The 17,927-nt window shown below is 35.9% G+C and overlaps 1 protein-coding gene across 1 annotated transcript in view; it reads right to left on the bottom strand.

Moving 5' to 3' along the window:
* Nucleotides 1–17,927, bottom strand: part of LOC138321089 (thrombospondin type-1 domain-containing protein 7A-like) — a 278,937-nt gene that overhangs the window by 90,868 nt on the left and 170,142 nt on the right. The window contains exon 6 of the mRNA XM_069264504.1: nucleotides 6,226–6,433. Coding sequence (XP_069120605.1) covers nucleotides 6,226–6,364 — 139 coding nt within the window. The 5' untranslated portion in view covers nucleotides 6,365–6,433. The remainder of the gene's footprint in view (nucleotides 1–6,225; nucleotides 6,434–17,927) is intronic.

Below are 17,927 nucleotides of genomic sequence, written 5' to 3'. Positions count from 1 at the left end.
CACAGTGGGTAACACAATTTGCTGACTTAGAATTGAGAAGCAAGATATTAAAAAAAACCATGATCAGTTAGCTGTCTTCTTTAAGCACATTATGTAATAATATTCAGAATTGGCATAGGTTCATGGTTTTTAATCTCTAACATGCCTTGCATGGTCTTTCATAAAGTAGCTATAAAGCAGGAAATTTCAGATACTTCAAAGGTTCCCAAATCGTAGTTAATCCTTGGTATTCACCTAATTTTAATGTAGGACATTGAATTTTTAATAATTTTTAATATTAATTATACTAGCATGTTTTCAGTCCAACATCAATATCCAGGACTTATAAGTATCTGAATACCTGAAAAATTCTAGAGAGATGATTGGATTAGCAAGACAAAAATGTGATCTCATTATATCAAACTATGAAAAATTATTGGGTGACCTAAAGGAAGAGATGGTGGTGAGAAGATGGTGGGAAGGTGGTAGGGGCATTTGACATAGCTTTTCTTACACTTTTGTCACACACAAGGAGCAACTCTAGTTGTATAAAAGTATGTCATAATAGTCAACTACAGTCAAGGTACCCAAGAACATATGGCATGGGAAAGTCTTTGTACAAAAGTTACGAGCTGGCAGTTTGATATGATGCTGTAGCCTCACAGATGTAGTGTTTGTGATGGATGTGAAGTGGATCTGGCACTAATTATTGTCCTTGTGTAACACAGAGTTACGTGTACCTTCATATTCAGGGTGACAGGCCAGCTACAGGGTATAAACCTGAGAAATGGAGACAGCTGATCAACATTATAACCATACCACAGACAACCACACCTACTTAATTACCATGGTATCCTGGTTGGTTTTTATACCACTGCATTGTAAATATACCAGACAACCACACCTACTTAGTTACCATGGTATCCTGGTTGGTTTTTATACCACTGCATTGTAAATATACCACAGACAACCACACCTACTTAGTTACCATGGTATCCTGGTTAGTTTTTATACCACTGCATTGTAAACATTCAATATACTGATAATGCTTCATAAGGTGGCAAGAACAAGAGTCCATTGGTCCTGTATAGTTTACCTGCTTCTCTGACTTTCTTACGATTGAGGAGATGTCTCACTATTTCAGCATGTTTTGCATGTGACCTTGAAAGAAAGTGAAGGTCATATATCTTTGAAGCACATAAGTTAAACAACAAATCTCTAAACCACTACAAGACTAAATCGGTCAGCAGCATATCTGACCCCTTTCACCTTTCACTAAAGGTAAAGGTCATTTTACAAATCTTTACATAGGAATTTTACTGACAGATTCATATTGAATGGTGTGGTATCTGATAATACCATTGGTGAGTCTTTTAAAACACTCTTCACCAGGCATTAATGTGACGTTATGTCTCGTGATTGCTGCCTTTTCTCCTGATTGACCAATGGGATTCATTATTACATCATAAATTGATTAGAATATAGAAGCAGCGGCTAATGGGGGACCATCAGACAGTGCCATTTGCTGATGTGGTGAAAAGCTAGGATAAGGTTTTATAGATATAAATGTCCAGAGTAATGGTCAGTGATTATGCCTCCCAGAGCCTTATTACGGTGTGTCAAAGTGTCAACACTAAATAATCATAGGTCATTGATTCTCTGAGTGCCCAATAACAATTATCTATTGTCTCATCTATATGTTGATGCTTATTTAGCAGTCTTTGTTCTAATTATTCTCATTCTCCTGTGAAAATAAATATATTTATTTATTAGGTTTAAATATCTTATACTTCATCCTGAAAGATTGCAATGTACGAAAATAAAGGAGCAAAATACATCACTCTCATCACACTGCAGGGAGCAAGAAAGTACAATTCTATCAAACTTAAAGCAAATGAGAACAATCTCACTAAACATGGAGTGAACTGAAAGTGTGTTCCCTCATCAAAGTTGGAGCAATACCACCAAAGTGGAAGTTACAGAAAGTGATTCTTTTATACCAGAATTTAAAATGAGCATCTCACCTATGCAGAGGAGCAAAAGATGCACTATTGCATCAAACTAAAAGCCAAAGAGAGAAATACCACTTGACTGAGTAAATAATACATGCAGTCTAATCAAACAAGGAAAAAGTTGATCAAGTCAAAACTCTAACTTTTAGAATCGATTTAAACAATCTGCAACACTAGTTTTGATGGCAAATATTTTCAATATCAAGGGGAGATGACTCTGGTTCCTTGTTCAGATGAGCCTCTCTTTGACTTATCACTTTCCTATAGCCACACAATTATCTTTGTTTCCTGATGCTGATTTCTAGGGAATATATTAGGTTACTGTTGTGTGCAGTGACAGGATCCTGGAGGCAGGAGGAAAAAGACATCATGTATGTCTGGGATTAATAAAGCTGAGGAAATTAACGAGCTATCCAAACGACCTTGTATCTTATATATCAACACTACTTGAGTACACTAGATCTTTACAGCAGTTTTTACACAGTATGGTGCTTTATATACACCAGAACTGAAGGTAAACACAAAATTGATTATTATTCTGCTAGTCCTAATAACAACTTAGATAATTATCATAAAATATGATGATCTGTTATAAAAATCAATGTGTAAAAGGTTTATGACAGTTAATTATCCTTAAACATCTACTCAGTTGTTTTTCCCACCTATGTGCAATTTCAAATGTCGTCTCTTCAAGAAAGTTGATCAAATCATAGAGACTTTGACAGCTGATTCTCTAATAATAAGTACTGACATATAAGGATATTGTTTGAGGAGGTGATGTCTCATTGAAGATGATCTAGTAATAGAGATGGCCACTTCAATCAGGAAAGTTATTTGAAGTAATTTATAAATGGAGGTAGTGTTCACCAGAAATAGGAAATGATATATACCTCATACATAGCATCAATCCAAATAGCAAAGTAAATACATATTTTTTTTATACAGCATCAATCAGTCAATCAATCCATATTAAATTCCACCAAACAATATTTTTCATTAAAGACTAGAGTTTTCTCCCCTAGCTTAAATGAGAAGATTGCATGATTGTTTTATCAGGAATTGACGATAGAAAATTATGTCTTTGTTGTTACAAATTAATAACATTATTCTAACAAACAGCTAATGAAGTAATGGATTTCTTCTCACAAGAGCAAATAACTCTGTATGGTCTGTAAAGTCAGAATATTACTAATATTGGTGAGACTGATACTTTCTCACAGGAGCAGACAACTCTGTATGGTGAAAAGTCAGAATATTACTAATAATGGGGAGACCGATTCTTTCTAATAGGAGCAGACAACTCAAGAAAGCAAAAAATTAGAATAGGCACTAAGGTTATTATCTTGAACAGATTAGATTTTAATTAACCAGCAATATCTGTTACTCAGATCTATACATTTGTTTGATGTGGGAGGTGGTATATATCACTATAACCACACTTGTGGCAGTGAGAGAAAACATTACAATCCAGTCTAGGTTAGTTATACCATGTGGAATGTATTTACTTCACCTAGTATCTGAAATATTGAGGTCATAATGTTATACAGGAAACATTGAGGTCATTATCACAACTGTTCTAATGATTCTATAATGTTTCCCAGGTTTTACACAGAAAAGACATTTTCTTTCAGACGCTATATAACTCTGAACATTGTCCTTGACATTATACCATCATATTTCTAGCTATAAAGTGTGTTACATTACATTTGATTTTCCATTCATATAAACCATTTTTTTCTTTGTCACCATGACATGTCATTTATCAAGACAAAGTATCACCTCATAAATGGACCATATTTGTAAATAATTATTTATTTAAAACTTATGTCACAACTGTCCACATCTTTTGGTCATGTTCACAGCTCCTAAAAGCACTTTTATCCTGGATTCAACAATGATTTTCACCCTTAAACGCGGATAGCAAGATAGATGTCACATCAATAATGTACAGATGAACCAGAAACATGAAGCACAATAAAACAGACATAAACTACATCTCTAAACCGTTTGGACAATACAACGATTTTGTGCCGTGTTGAATTTGTTATTAAGGCTTTTACATTATGTATTTTGTTTTTAGAATGAAAACATTTTCCAATTATCTGGCAAGTAAGATGTATGTGATATAAGCGATTCTGTTTACACAGCGTTACACAAAATGATCAATTATTAAATGCGATAGAAGTTTGGTTTTCACATTTCATACGATTACTAACTTATGCCCTGAAACCTTTTCAAAAGAACCAAAGTGCTTTGTATCTATGCATTTGAGAAAACATGAATTTCCTTTTTCTACTCGTGTCCAACAACTTACTAACATGGAAAAAAAATCAATTTATGGGATGGTGGAAAACTACCAGATGGCATTAAGTTTGAATGAATTTGATCACAGGAAGCAATATCTGTGAGATCATGTTAAAATTTCATAAAAGAAGAGATAACTATGTCAACTGCTTTTAAAGCAGCCAGACAGCTAGAGCACAGTGAGAAAGTCTGTCTTCATGGATTGTTTTTTTTTATGTCCTATTAACAGCCAGGGTCATGTGAGGATATGCTAGATTTGATGGTGGAGGAAACCCGGAGTACCCGGAGAATAAACACCGACCAGTGGCCAGTATCTGGCAACTATCCCACATGGGATTTGAACTTGTGACCAAGAGGTGGATTGGGCGTGTGGTAATATGTACTTGGGACATCTTAAAACCATGCACTCAGCCACAGCGGCCCCTCGCCTTCAAGGACCACCTCTTTATATATTTAACAACCACCTGCTTATCATAAAACTAGGGGTACTAAGAATCGATTTTGACCTGTGGATAAAGACCATATTGCTTCCTTAAATGGTCTTATTTCACTATCAACCTTCACTCACTACCTGGGTATCCAGAATATCATCATACTATTATTTTAAACAAATGTGGGTCATGGGGAATGGATTTGACTTAATTAAGTCAAATTAAAAATTGATATCTTATAAATACCCAAATAAAATGATTGTCACAAGAATATTTGTGTTAATACACTTACAATACAAGAAAAGTCTTAAGATACTAAGAATTTAGTTTTCATTAGCTTTTGAAAAAAAAACTCTTTTGATAAACGATATGTAAATTTTGTAAACTTTCTTTTTTATTTCAACTTTGACACTTTAACAAACTTGTGCTATGTCAGTGCATGGATTTGACTGCAGACAAAAAGGCTTCATTGTTTCTAGATAAGAGTTTATTTTTTACACTTGTCTAATTTTGCTAAAAGATATGAGGCCCTTGTACTTTACATAAAACAGTTACCGTTGCGTACTTTTAGACTGTGATAGAAGTGTGTTTGCCACAGGACAATAAAGTTAGGCCTTAGCAATAATATTTATATTTATTTCAGCAGAATTACAAAGTTGTTGTAACAAAGCCTTCACATCAGACAACAGAAATCCTTTGAAATCAAGAAGCAGACATTTTCCAGTCAATTTCAAGACAAAACATCAAATCAATAAATTAATAATTACTTGGACTGAGAATTGTACAGCCTTGCTCCTTAACTTTATTTGTTTATTTACTGCTCTGTTTTAATGTTAATCTTGTATATTGGCCTACACTGAATGATTCATCATATATCTATCATTCTTTTTGTCCATCTTCTGGTGTACTCTTCACTGCTGTACTAGAGATGAAACAACCAGACGACAGCCAGATGGAAAGATGTAAAAGTTTTTTTCATTTCAGTAATACCTAACCATAAATTTAATTATAAGTTTTTGTCTCTTTTAGTGGATCAATCTTTGTGGTTGCCTCTCAGTCAAGATCATCTTAGACAGTCTCAGTCCAACATGGTGTATCCATATCATTAGATCCTTCACCTTAATGCGGGGAGGCTATCGTGGGAGCTGGTCTCGACTGAGAGGCAACCACAGAGGTTGATCCACAAGAACAGAGAACAATTCTACTAAAGTTATAGTAAATATAACATGATCAAAATTGGTTTTGATAAGGAAAACCTCAAATTTACTTATATAAAAAGGATTCAATGGTAAAGTCCCAATGGTACACTTTATTTTTACGTGGGTAACACCACAAAAGGTTTCTGGGATGACATGACCTCTTTCAAACACATTCACAATTTCAAAAGTCTGGAACGACTAGATTTCTGATGCAATTTATTTTCAAATGTCTAGATAAGGAAGAAGAGTTTAATTTATCAACAAATGACCAAATAAGGGGGTACAACTTGAAGGACGTACCTGCTTCCCATTCATAGTACTCGGCACTGGTTCCGACGACAGCACACAGCAAACATAGTAGGCTGAAGTTGACTACGTAGGGCAAACGCTTTGTCCGCCCTGGGGTACCATTGCCCATGCTCGGTCCCAGTGTCCGCATTCGTAAGTGCACTGGCTGCTACATCTAAGTGATCGGGTGTATGTCTCTTACTTCTCACCATAGATAGGCCTGTGGAAAGTAAAACAATGGATTAGAGTTAAGTATTCCACATAATTCTGGAAGCACCTTGTCTAACACCTGTTGAACAATGATATTTAAATTAATAGTTTATGTAAATCATCTACTTGTTATTTGTTGGTAATACTGAAATATCCACTGACAACCAAAAACACATCATTATGGCTATAAATAACATGTGTAAATAGTCTCCACGACAACATGCAAAAATGTTGATAAGTTCCAACGCTGATTGATTGACTCATTTTAAACTGTCCAAAAGCGACTGTTTCCCAAAGGACACAAAGTGACCCGTCAACAATCTCAATGGGCATCAAGTGACTAGTCAACAATGCCAATGGTCACCACCGTAGGTAGATGCAATAACCTCAAAAGAGAAATATAACATTTTGTAAAATGAACATAACGAAGGCCTTGACCTTTTATGTAAAACTGTATCAGTTTAAAATCTGCACCAGTGAAGAGGTAACTTATTGAAGAGCATGAGCATTCAGAGGTCCTGAGTATGAAATTCTGTTTGGTCATGCATGTTTCCACTCTTCTTACAATAGTTCAGGAAAGTTTAGACGTATCATCACATCCTAGAGTAATATAGTAAAATTGTGTAGAGGTATGTGTAGTACTATAGAAAAATAGATCATAAAACACTAGTAACGACAGATGTCCTCATATAACTTAGTGTTGGACCATATACAGGTGAGTGACAATCTGTTGTCAGTCATCAACAGGTGTCCAATAACATCAATATTATCATGTAAAAATGTTCTATAACACACACCAAAAAATAGCAGTAGGATTTAAATATCTCATGATAAACTGATAGATTATACTGTTGTCGATATTACTTCTATCAAACTAAATTGCAGTAAAGTATAAATGGATATATATAGGGCAATTAATTTTTTAATATCACATGTGCAGTGTAAATATCTGCCTTTAAACATCAAAATTATCAAATTATTACACAAACAATACAAACACATATATACAGCATCTGTGTTTATGTTCCCACAAGATTACAGGGACATTTCAGTCCAATCTCTTTCTATGTCCGTGATAACCAGACCACCCTAGAAATGTCCCTAAGACATCAATGTCCCTGACCTCTGCCTGAAATCACGATTTGAAAGAACGGACATGGATATAACAACATTTGATCACTGTTCTAAGGTATGTGGGAGCATGGAAGCAGGTTTTGCACCCTGCCCACACTACCTCAACCTCACGTCTAAGCGTAGAGAGTGAAAGTTGTACATATCAGACACCTCTAAGCATGAGGCCTAAGGACTTCCTCCAACACAAAACATTTATCAGAATCAGACAGTGAGAGAATAAAGACCTTTAGCCCGGTAGTTATATTACATCTTATCATGATATAATGTTTCTTTACACAGATATATACCCTAATCATTTACAGATCATTTCAAAAGAATCTACAAATCCAGGATATTTTACTTCTGAAGGATATTTTACCGGATATTTTCTGAACTCTGGTAACATATTAATTCAATTATAGTTGTAAACATTCCATTCCGAAATGAACACCATCCCATGCTTTCGTAGATAAATAAACTGTGTGCACTTTTGTTGTATACCAACCAAAACATATATGCGTACTTTAAATATTTTCGACCTGGTTACAGCCATAAAACCAGTAGGAGTTCAATACCTAACACAGTATTTACTTCATTATGGAAATAGGACTACACACTAAAACCTCTGTAAAGTTCGATGGTGGGGGGTAGACTATAAATTCTGTTTTACAGATGTAGACTTAATGAGGTAACTCTCCCCATAACCTGCCTCATCAAGTCAAGTGCCTACTTTATTAATCCTAAATCTTTGGTTGTACTTTAAATCTGGTACAATTCATACCGCTCTATATAACTGTTTTATTATGGATCTATTGGAAATGATAACCTCAGAATTGGTTTATAATTGGTTCACAAAGAAGTAGCCACCTGATACAAGAGGGAGACATTATCCCAAAACGATCTTGTTAGTTAATGATAAATTATAATTGGGTCTAGAAGAAACAGAAGAGATGAAATATAATTACTACTTCACTTGAAGGGGAGACATTACTAAGTCAGTAGGAGGAGGGAGAAGGATGAAAAGGAGGAGGGAGAAGGAGGACTAGGAGGAGGGAGAAGGATGAAAAGGAGGAGGGAGAAGGAGGACTAGGAAGAAGAGGGAGAAGGAGGAAGAGGGAGAAGGATGAAAAGGAGGAGGGAGAAGGAGGACTAGGAGGAGGGAGAAGGATGAAAAGGAGGAGGGAGAAGGAGGACTAGGAAGAAGAGGGAGAAGGATGAAAAGGAGGAGGGAGAAGGAGGACTAGGAAGAAGAGGGAGAAGGATGAAAAGGAGGAGGGAGAAGGAGGACTAGGAAGAAGAGGGAGAAGGATGAAAAGGAGGAGGGAGAAGGAGGACTAGGAGGAGGGAGAAGGATGAAAAGGAGGAGGGAGAAGGAGGACTAGGAAGAAGAGGGAGAAGGATGAAAAGGAGGAGGGAGAAGGAGGACTAGGAGGAGGACTAGGAAGAAGAGGATGAAGAGGAGTAGGAGGATGAAGGGGGAGTTGGAGGGGGAGAAGAAGGAGGAGGGAGATGAGAAAGAGGAGGAGAAGTGGAGTAGGATGATAAAGGAGGAAGAGGATAAATTTGAAGAAGTTTGAAAAGGGAACATGATAATGTCACAAAAAGAACAAATAAACTTGTTATTTGAAATGGAGACATAATATTAAGTCACATGTTTAATGGAATTTTGGCACACAAACATTATAAAGTCATAAAAAGACTAGCTTACTGTAAGATGTCTATATGTAAAGATTGTATTACACGAAAAACACTGGGTCTAAAATCGTGTTGGCTTAATTATCTTTATCACGCAACAGGACAAACAATCAATATAAACTTTTTTTTATACCCAATTCAAAACAATAACTTGGTATTTGAAGCAGAAGAAAAGATACTTTAATGACTTATTATGAGCAACAAATTATGACCCAATACACAGTATCTTGATTTTAATATCAATTCCTAACTAGTTACTATGGAATATAGTGATACAGTACATTTCTGTAATCAATCTGTATTTCAGGGCTAAGATTTTGTTATTTCATTCATTGAGTTTGATTAACGAGGCGCACAATGACACAGAAGAAGATCTATTCCATACTCCTTTGAAGGGGTGTACCCCGTCCCATAAACTCCTCATCAGGGGTCATTTTAGCAGCCTATTAAAGCACAGATATGCTGGAACTCTTTTATAAAAGGAGATTTACGAGACATACAAAACACGACAAACAATGTTTACAGCATATTCCTGTCAATCATCCACATGTTTAAAACATGAATCAATTTTCTCTCAAATATTTGGATCACTTCCATTTGAAATAACACATCATACTACTGAAATTGATTTTCAAAATTTTGTGAAATTGATTATGTTAATTTCATATGCAAACCATGTGTTATGATTTGTGACCAATTCAGAGCTCAGCTGGTTTGGTTTTAGGTTTCCTTGTTCTTTAATGGACCAGATAAAGAGCAACAAAATATTTGTTATTTTATACACTTGTAATGTAATTATTTTTGTTGTTGTTCAATTAAGTATTTCACATAAACCAAATCAAAGGCTTAATACAGATATCCCAGTGTAATGACATTGGTTATCTTTGTAATTCCAGGTACGCAATTTACCTGAACAATATAATGTACCCTTATGGAATGCAACATCATCATATTTCCAAATAATACCTCAGTTTTATCCCAAACTCATTCTGCCAGTTTAATGAGCCTTGAAATTATTAAGATAAATTTCTAAACAAATTAATGTAAACATGTGTTGTTGTTTGTAATATAATTAAAGGCTTTGCAATAGAAGTTAATTTCTTGTTCCAGTTTAACACAAACTAATATCAAGGTTTCCAACCTATCTGTTGAGACGTGAATTGAAGGCCTCAAGTCATGCAAAAATCAGAAACGATTGAACAATCGTAACCTGGCAGTTACACCATGTCATAATGTCCACATGCAATCAATGTAATACAATAATTTGGAGATATTTCAAGTTTGATTAAAAATATCTTTAGATCCAGATAAACTTTAATGTTTTAGCTTTAATCTTTTATAGCAGAAATATAGTTATAATTCTATTAGATATTGATATATTATCCATTATTTTGTTTGTTTCTTTTTGTTTTCTTAACAGCTAGGGTCATTTAAGGACAACCCAGATTTATGAGGTGACGAAAAGCAGTAGTATCCAGAGAAAAACACTGACCGTTGGCCAGTTCAGTGGAAATTGTAGCTTGATTTCAGATTTGCCTCCCAGAGGTCAAAGAGGGATATCATGGTTTTATGTTGAGATGTTTTAACCACTCAACAACCACAAACAATATGGATGAAATCTTCTTTGTCCCAATTTTTTAGATCCGAGGGAAATGTCTCTAGTACAACACTGTAGGCTCTTGACACCAATGTGTTTAATACAATTCTGTAAAAAAAACCTGAGACATAACATGAAAATGAATGAATTGGTCTCTGTTCCTACACAATCGACCTTCAGACACTAAAAACTTACCACACTATATTGATGCAGGTACAGTTTTTATGTGGGTAAACACATACATAAAGCTTTAATAGGACGCTCACCAATATAATGGTAACAAATCTCCCCGACTTTCCTGTCCATCATTGTAGGTTAAGCCTAAGACTCGCCCTCATCCAACAAATATCAGGGTGATTTTTATAGGTGTAGCTGCCTTTAATACCAGGCTATTTTGTTTGTGTAGACTGGCTAATCCATCATTGACACCTTCATATACAGTGGCTTATACAGACAACATGGTATAAAACCTCACCTTAAAGAAAGTGATATGTAAATAGGATGCAATGCACAAAAGGCGAAGGCAGATTATACATTTTATGTCTGCGATGTAAGAAATATACCAATCTTGTTACAGATATGTTGATAGCAGGTTTCTTGGGCTAGAGTCCCTCCAAAACAACTTTTATTGGTCATTTCAGAGGCTGAGGTTTTCTTGTTATATTTATACAACAAATCTCATAAATCGAGATTTCCGTTTCAATTTTGATTTTCACATTTCAACTATTTATATATATATACTCTTGTCATAATATGATAATCAAAACTACTTAGATCTTACACTGTTTTGAAATTTTTATGCAATTCTTTACCCAATTAATTAAAGCAATGACTTTTTTATACCATTCACATATGAATTGTGTCTCAGTTATACAGAGTTTAGAGTTGTCTTCTCTTTTGAGCAGAGTTGTCTGCTCTTGCAAATGAGCATTTACTCCAATATCATAAGTCTGTGCCATTTTCTCATAGATAGATTTTTCCCTTTTGATTTTGAACATAAAATATTACTGACCACTAAAATTATGGATAATGAAATGACAGATAGTACTGCGGAAAAAAACCCACCAACTATAGAAATACCTACTGCAACAGAAACTTTGTCTTTAAATTATTGTTATCTCTATAAATGTCATGATATATTGATGTAAGAATTGTTTGAAAATGTTCTTTCCTTTCCATGTGACCCCAAATTACAGTCCTTAACAGCATGTCTTTACAAAGTCCTACTGAGACATTAGACATCAATATTTCCTTGTCCACAAAAAAACTCCCCTAACCAACTGTCGGTACAAGCTGTAAATGGATAATAAAGAGACTGATATGTAAGAAAAGCACCTCTTTGCTGAACTGACTTGATCGTTTATCATCCTGTTACAAGGTGATGATGAAACATTCACAAAAACCCCCAGATATTTATGTCTATCTTGTTGAATTGGAGACAAAAATTCCATGTCTGGTTCGCAATTTTATCAGTGTAAAGAAGACTAACTATCATAACGATGATAGATATATATAAGGAACATTACTCTTAAGATAAACAGGAAATTCTGATTTTTTTCCAATCCCAACTCCTGTTACATTTAGTTTTTTCACACATTAGAAATAGAAAACTAATATCCTAATTATAGCAAGATGAAAAATATATAGTTATCTGTATGATTTACTCCCTCAATCCAATATGAATTATTACAAAATCCTGAAGATTTTTTTTATCTCATCATATCATTCTCAAGATATTAAATCAAGGGTTTTATCAAGTCATTCTGAAAACATTCATCACTTCCCCATCCGAAGTATTACAGAAATAATTCCCTAAGAGTAAAACAAATTTGTTTGGCCTTCAATTTTCCAAACAAATGTACATACCACCAAGGATGTGTAAAAACTTTACATATATCATGTAAGTTAATTACTCTTCAGATGGAGAACATTTCAAGTGTTGTAAAAGTCATTAGCCATGCAATGATCATATATACATATACAATCATGTAAACTTGCTCTATAACATTATCAAATAACACAATCTTTGAGCGAAGGAAAGCACCAGACAGGACAGTTAAATATGCTATCAGACGCGATTCTCTTGGTGTTTATTAAACATTTATCATTTAGAAATATTTAAAAATAAATTGATATAAAACAAGAATTGTCTGAAAGATATAATTGTCCCCATCTTCAAAGGATTGACATGGGTCAGCATTGTATGCTCACAAAGGATTGACATAGGTCAGCATTGTATGTCCACAAAGGATTGACATAGGTCAGCATTGTATGCCCACAAAGGATTGACATAGGTCAGCATTGCATGCCCACAAAGGATTGACATAGGTCAGCATTGTATGCCCACAAAGGATTGACATAGGTCAGCATTGTATGCCCACAAAGGATTGACATAGGTCAGCATTGTATGCCCACAAAGGATTGACATAGGTCAGCATTGCATGCCCACAAAGGATTGACATAGGTCAGCATTGCATGCCCACAATCACAGATAGCAGTCAAAAAATACCAAAATATAGGTACTAGTGTTGTTAATAAAGTGGTTATATGGGCAGCAGATGTGGACTTTTAATGTCCTGTAAAACAGGACCCTTACAGGACTTGTGTGAGTACAGTAAGGTTATTGGATGTAAACTTAAGTTTGGCCTACTGATTATTGGGCTGACTGTAGGAAAGACAGGGATACCATGGTACATACAGAGTGTACAGCAACTTGTTACAGCCTCCGCAGCACATTTATATTGTTGTCGTCACAGGTTTGGACAGTAAGCATTGTCTGTAGGCAAAGAACAATAGATCTACATTAATCTGATTTAGGAGGAGGCGATGGTTCTCCTGATACATTGGCTAGTGTAGGGCAAGGAGACATATGTACAAGGCATCCCTCACATAGCTGGCATACCAACAGAGCTCTCCTCAAACTGGCATAGACAAGGCTCAGTGACACAGAAACTATAACCTCTATGCACAACTAAGACAACTTTCAGAGAGGAAAATAAATAATAAATAAATATTTTCAGTGAATGCTGGGACTATTAGCTTTTAGAGCAAAAGGAACAAATCATAATAACCCTAACCTTTGTGTACGCCACAGAAAATAATTTCAGAGAGAAAGATGCAAAAAATTCAGTTAGGCTTAGACTAAACTCTCAGGGCAAATGAAACAACTCTCAGAACAGAGAAAACTTAGAGAAGCAGAGACATGCTGCTGTCACAGAGGCAGTGATAAAATTCAGCATGGCATCTCTCAAATCTCTCATAGAGTGAGACAAATTTTTCATTGTGGGACAGGACATTTAAATTCTAAGAGCAAACAAAAACAACTCTCAGAGTGACATTAAAATACAACTCAGTTAGAATGGCATAGAAAACTCTTAACAAGAGGCCAGAGGGCCTGTATCGCTCACCTGGTTTGTAATGTCAAGTCATGTTTTGAATACAGGATCATTGTTTTCTGAAGGAATTTGATATTTACCTCTTATTCCCCTACTGGGCCCTGCCCCTCCTGCCCCGGGGGGTCATAGCCAAAATTAATAAAAGTTCTGTTCCCCTTCCCCCTCCAAGGATGTTTGTGGCCAAATTTGGTTACAATCCATGTAGAACTCTAGGACAAGTAGCGATTTATAGGACTTACCTCTATTACCCCTATTGGGCCCCGCCCCTCCTGCCCCCGGGGGCTCAGAGCCAAAATTTATACAAGTTCTGTTCCCCTTCCCCCTAGGATGTTTGTGGCCAAATTTGGTTACAATCCATGCAGAACTCTAGGACAAGTAGCGATTTATAGGATTTACCTCTATTTCCCCTATTGGACCCGCCCCTCCTGCCCCCGGGGGGTCAGAGCCAAAATTTATACAAGTTCTGTTCCCCTTCCCCCAAGGATGTTTGTGGCCAAATTTGGTTACAATCCATGTAGAACTCTAGGACAAGTAGCGATTTATAGGACTTACCTCTATTACCCCTATTGGGCCCCGCCCCTCCTGTTCCCGGGGGCTCAGAGCCAAAATTTATACAAGTTCTGTTCCCCTTCCCCCTAGGATGTTTGTGGCCAAATTTGGTTACAATCCATGCAGAACTCTAGGACAAGTAGCGATTTATAGGATTTACCTTTATTTCCCTATTGGGGCCCGCCCCTCCTGCCCCCGGAGGGTCAGAGCCAAATTTTATAGAAGTTCTGTTTCCCTTCCCCCAAGGATGTTTGTGGCCAAATTTGGTTACAATCCATGCAGAACTCTAGGACAAGTAGCGATTTACAGGATTAACCTCTATTACCCCTATTGGGCTCTGCCCCTCCTGCCCCTGGGGGGTCAGAGCCAAAATTTAAACAATTTCTGTTCCCCTTTACCCAAGGATGTTTGTGGCCAAATTTGGTCACAATCCATGCGGAACTCTATGACTAGTAGCGATTTAAATTAAATGTTGACGGACAGGACAGACGGACGACGGACGACGCCCCATGACATAAGCTCACTGGCCCTTCGGGCCAGGAAGATATGAAGAAACATAATCCTATGGGACAGGGCAACTCTAACAGAAGTAAAACACTCCTAGGTTCATGTAGTGAAGGTCCAGACTTGTATCAAATTATCCACATGTGCTCATGTGGGCAAATATAATATATTAATTCACATGAATCAACATCTCTCACTTTGGGCAGGAGCAATATTGCACTGTATCATAATCAGAAGATAAATTAGATATTTCTAACATCTTTTTCTTGGATAAATTATAAAAAATATAGCTCTATTATAGCATGCCAAACAATTCTGACCTACATATTCATCCCAGTGTTCTTTCTTCTACTAGGAATATTCTGCATAGAAGCACTAGAGTAATTTGTTATGTTCCGATTACATATAATGTAGCTATACGTACATACAATCCATAACAAATCAAGGCCAGGCCAGGAGGTTTAAGGAAATCAAAGAACAAGATTGCGTCATAATAGAAAACAACTATCCTGGATATTTGGTGGATATTTGTATTGTGCTATATCAGGGACTGTTTGTTATAGTTCACCTGATCACCGTACCCTATATTTACACCTGAGAGTTACGGCCCCTGTCAGGTATAACAACCCCAGGTACCATGCATTAGTTAGCTGATACCTATATCACACACACTGCCAAGACATTTGGTAAACACCTGCAATAGCAAGGGATGCCAAATTACCAGTTATATACCAACAAAGTAGGTATAGGTTTTACATAGGTTTTTTATGTGTAGAACAATGCTATAATGACACTCTAATGGGGCCCAATTTACTGGTATCGGTCTCCGCTTTATTTATCATTAAATACATCGCACCACGTTTTGTAGACAATTAAGTCGTTGTGGAGGAATAACGAAAAGCCGGTTAAATGATGTTTTGTTCTCCAAGCAATCTGGGGTAAATAAGTGTCATTCAATGAACTTTATCACCTAGTTTTACATATGAAGTCTGGAAAAACTTTCCTCATGTTGTTCACATGTGAAAATATGGTCACAGTGACCTACTTTTGATACATGAGACATTACATCATCTACATACCCTGTCAGAATTTCTAGAAAGGTTATTTCGGTGATAAGGCACAGATTTTATATAATCACATCCTAGCCCAATCTGGTGTCCCAATAACACTGTTACAATCAACATTTAATGGAAACTTCTAAAACTAATCTCAAAAAGTTTATTTTCATCCACAGAGTGTAAACTCTAAACAATAACCAACCTAAAATTAAGAGGCAAACATCTTGTATTTGATCTTGACAACAAGGGGATGATAGCTATGATATCTTACATGTTTGAATGCCTCCTAAATGGCGATTATGTAACACTTTAGCTATATTTATGGTGATGTGATAATAGATAGTTTGGAGCCTGTGCAGTGCAAGCTGTAGGTAGTCTCTACTGTGTAAGCAAAATATCACTTAATATATCTCATCTATATAGTTAAATAATTCTCCTTGTATCCGCAGCAGACTCAATATAAATAAAATATAACTGAAGATACTGACGTTCTCTATAGGTAAATAAGTCCTCTACTCTCGGCACCGAAAATTTCACTTAATATATATCTCATCTATAGTTAAATATTTCCACAGTAGACTCGGTATAACTAATGAGATCGTGGCACATCTACAGAAGAGGAGGTTCATCATATCTTTACTTCAGTTTCATACAATGAACTGATCACGTATCACCATTATCATACTATTTTGTAGTTATATTATTAATTAGTCTATAGCACTTGTTTTGTCATTTGTTTTTGGTTTGTTTGTGTGATATATCCTAACAAAATTTTTGGTTTTATGGTGAAAGAAAGCTGGATTTCCAGAAGTAAACCTGACTCCCAAACATTACACTGATACCTGCCTTGTATGTGTGAACCCTTTCAGTCCAAACAGAGATGGGACTTTATAAACATCCTTAGTGTTTTAACCTTCACACAGTAGAGTCTGGGCTTTGCCTACCACTACAATACACACTGGAACAAATCAGTGCAGGTAGTTCAACATTATTTAAGCTTTATTTTCCCTTACAAAGTTTAATTTCAATAAGCGCTTTACAATCACCTTAATGAAAAAGGTGTGTCAATATCTGGTAAAACAAACAGGTATATATGTACAGGTGTTAGGTTGGTAGTCAGCCAAAACAAGCTGTGGTGGGGAGCATAGAACTTCTATACATGTAATTACCCTTAATACTCCCACATTTCTGAGAACCACCCAGGGGCAGACCAAGATGGAAGCATCCATGGCCGTAAGGAATCAGCTAAAACAGTAGACGTACAGAGACATTAATAGATTTCTAAACTTGATGATTGACCTGTAGTAGCTATAATACATTAGAATACACCAGTGTTGCATGGATGCATAAAAAATCAAGAGTTCTAGCCAACAGAAAAAGCACGATTCATTGAGGAACAAACATGCAATTTCTTGACACAGATGACTCTTGACCTATAGAAATAGAAGTCATTTGTTGTTATAGAATTTTACTAAGACTTTCCATTCCCGTTTGATAACTAAACTTTGATAATTGTTGTCTCCAGTGCTACATGTCTGTTTTCCTAAGTTTCAATCTAGGGGAGAGTATTAGAATTCTGTTGAGAAAATCTAA

The sequence above is a fragment of the Argopecten irradians genome, chromosome 4, assembly GCF_041381155.1.
Source record: "Argopecten irradians isolate NY chromosome 4, Ai_NY, whole genome shotgun sequence".
Classification (NCBI taxonomy): Eukaryota; Metazoa; Mollusca; class Bivalvia; order Pectinida; family Pectinidae; genus Argopecten; species Argopecten irradians.
Note: the sequence above shows the minus strand (reverse complement) of the source record. Positions and strands in the feature narration are given on the sequence as shown.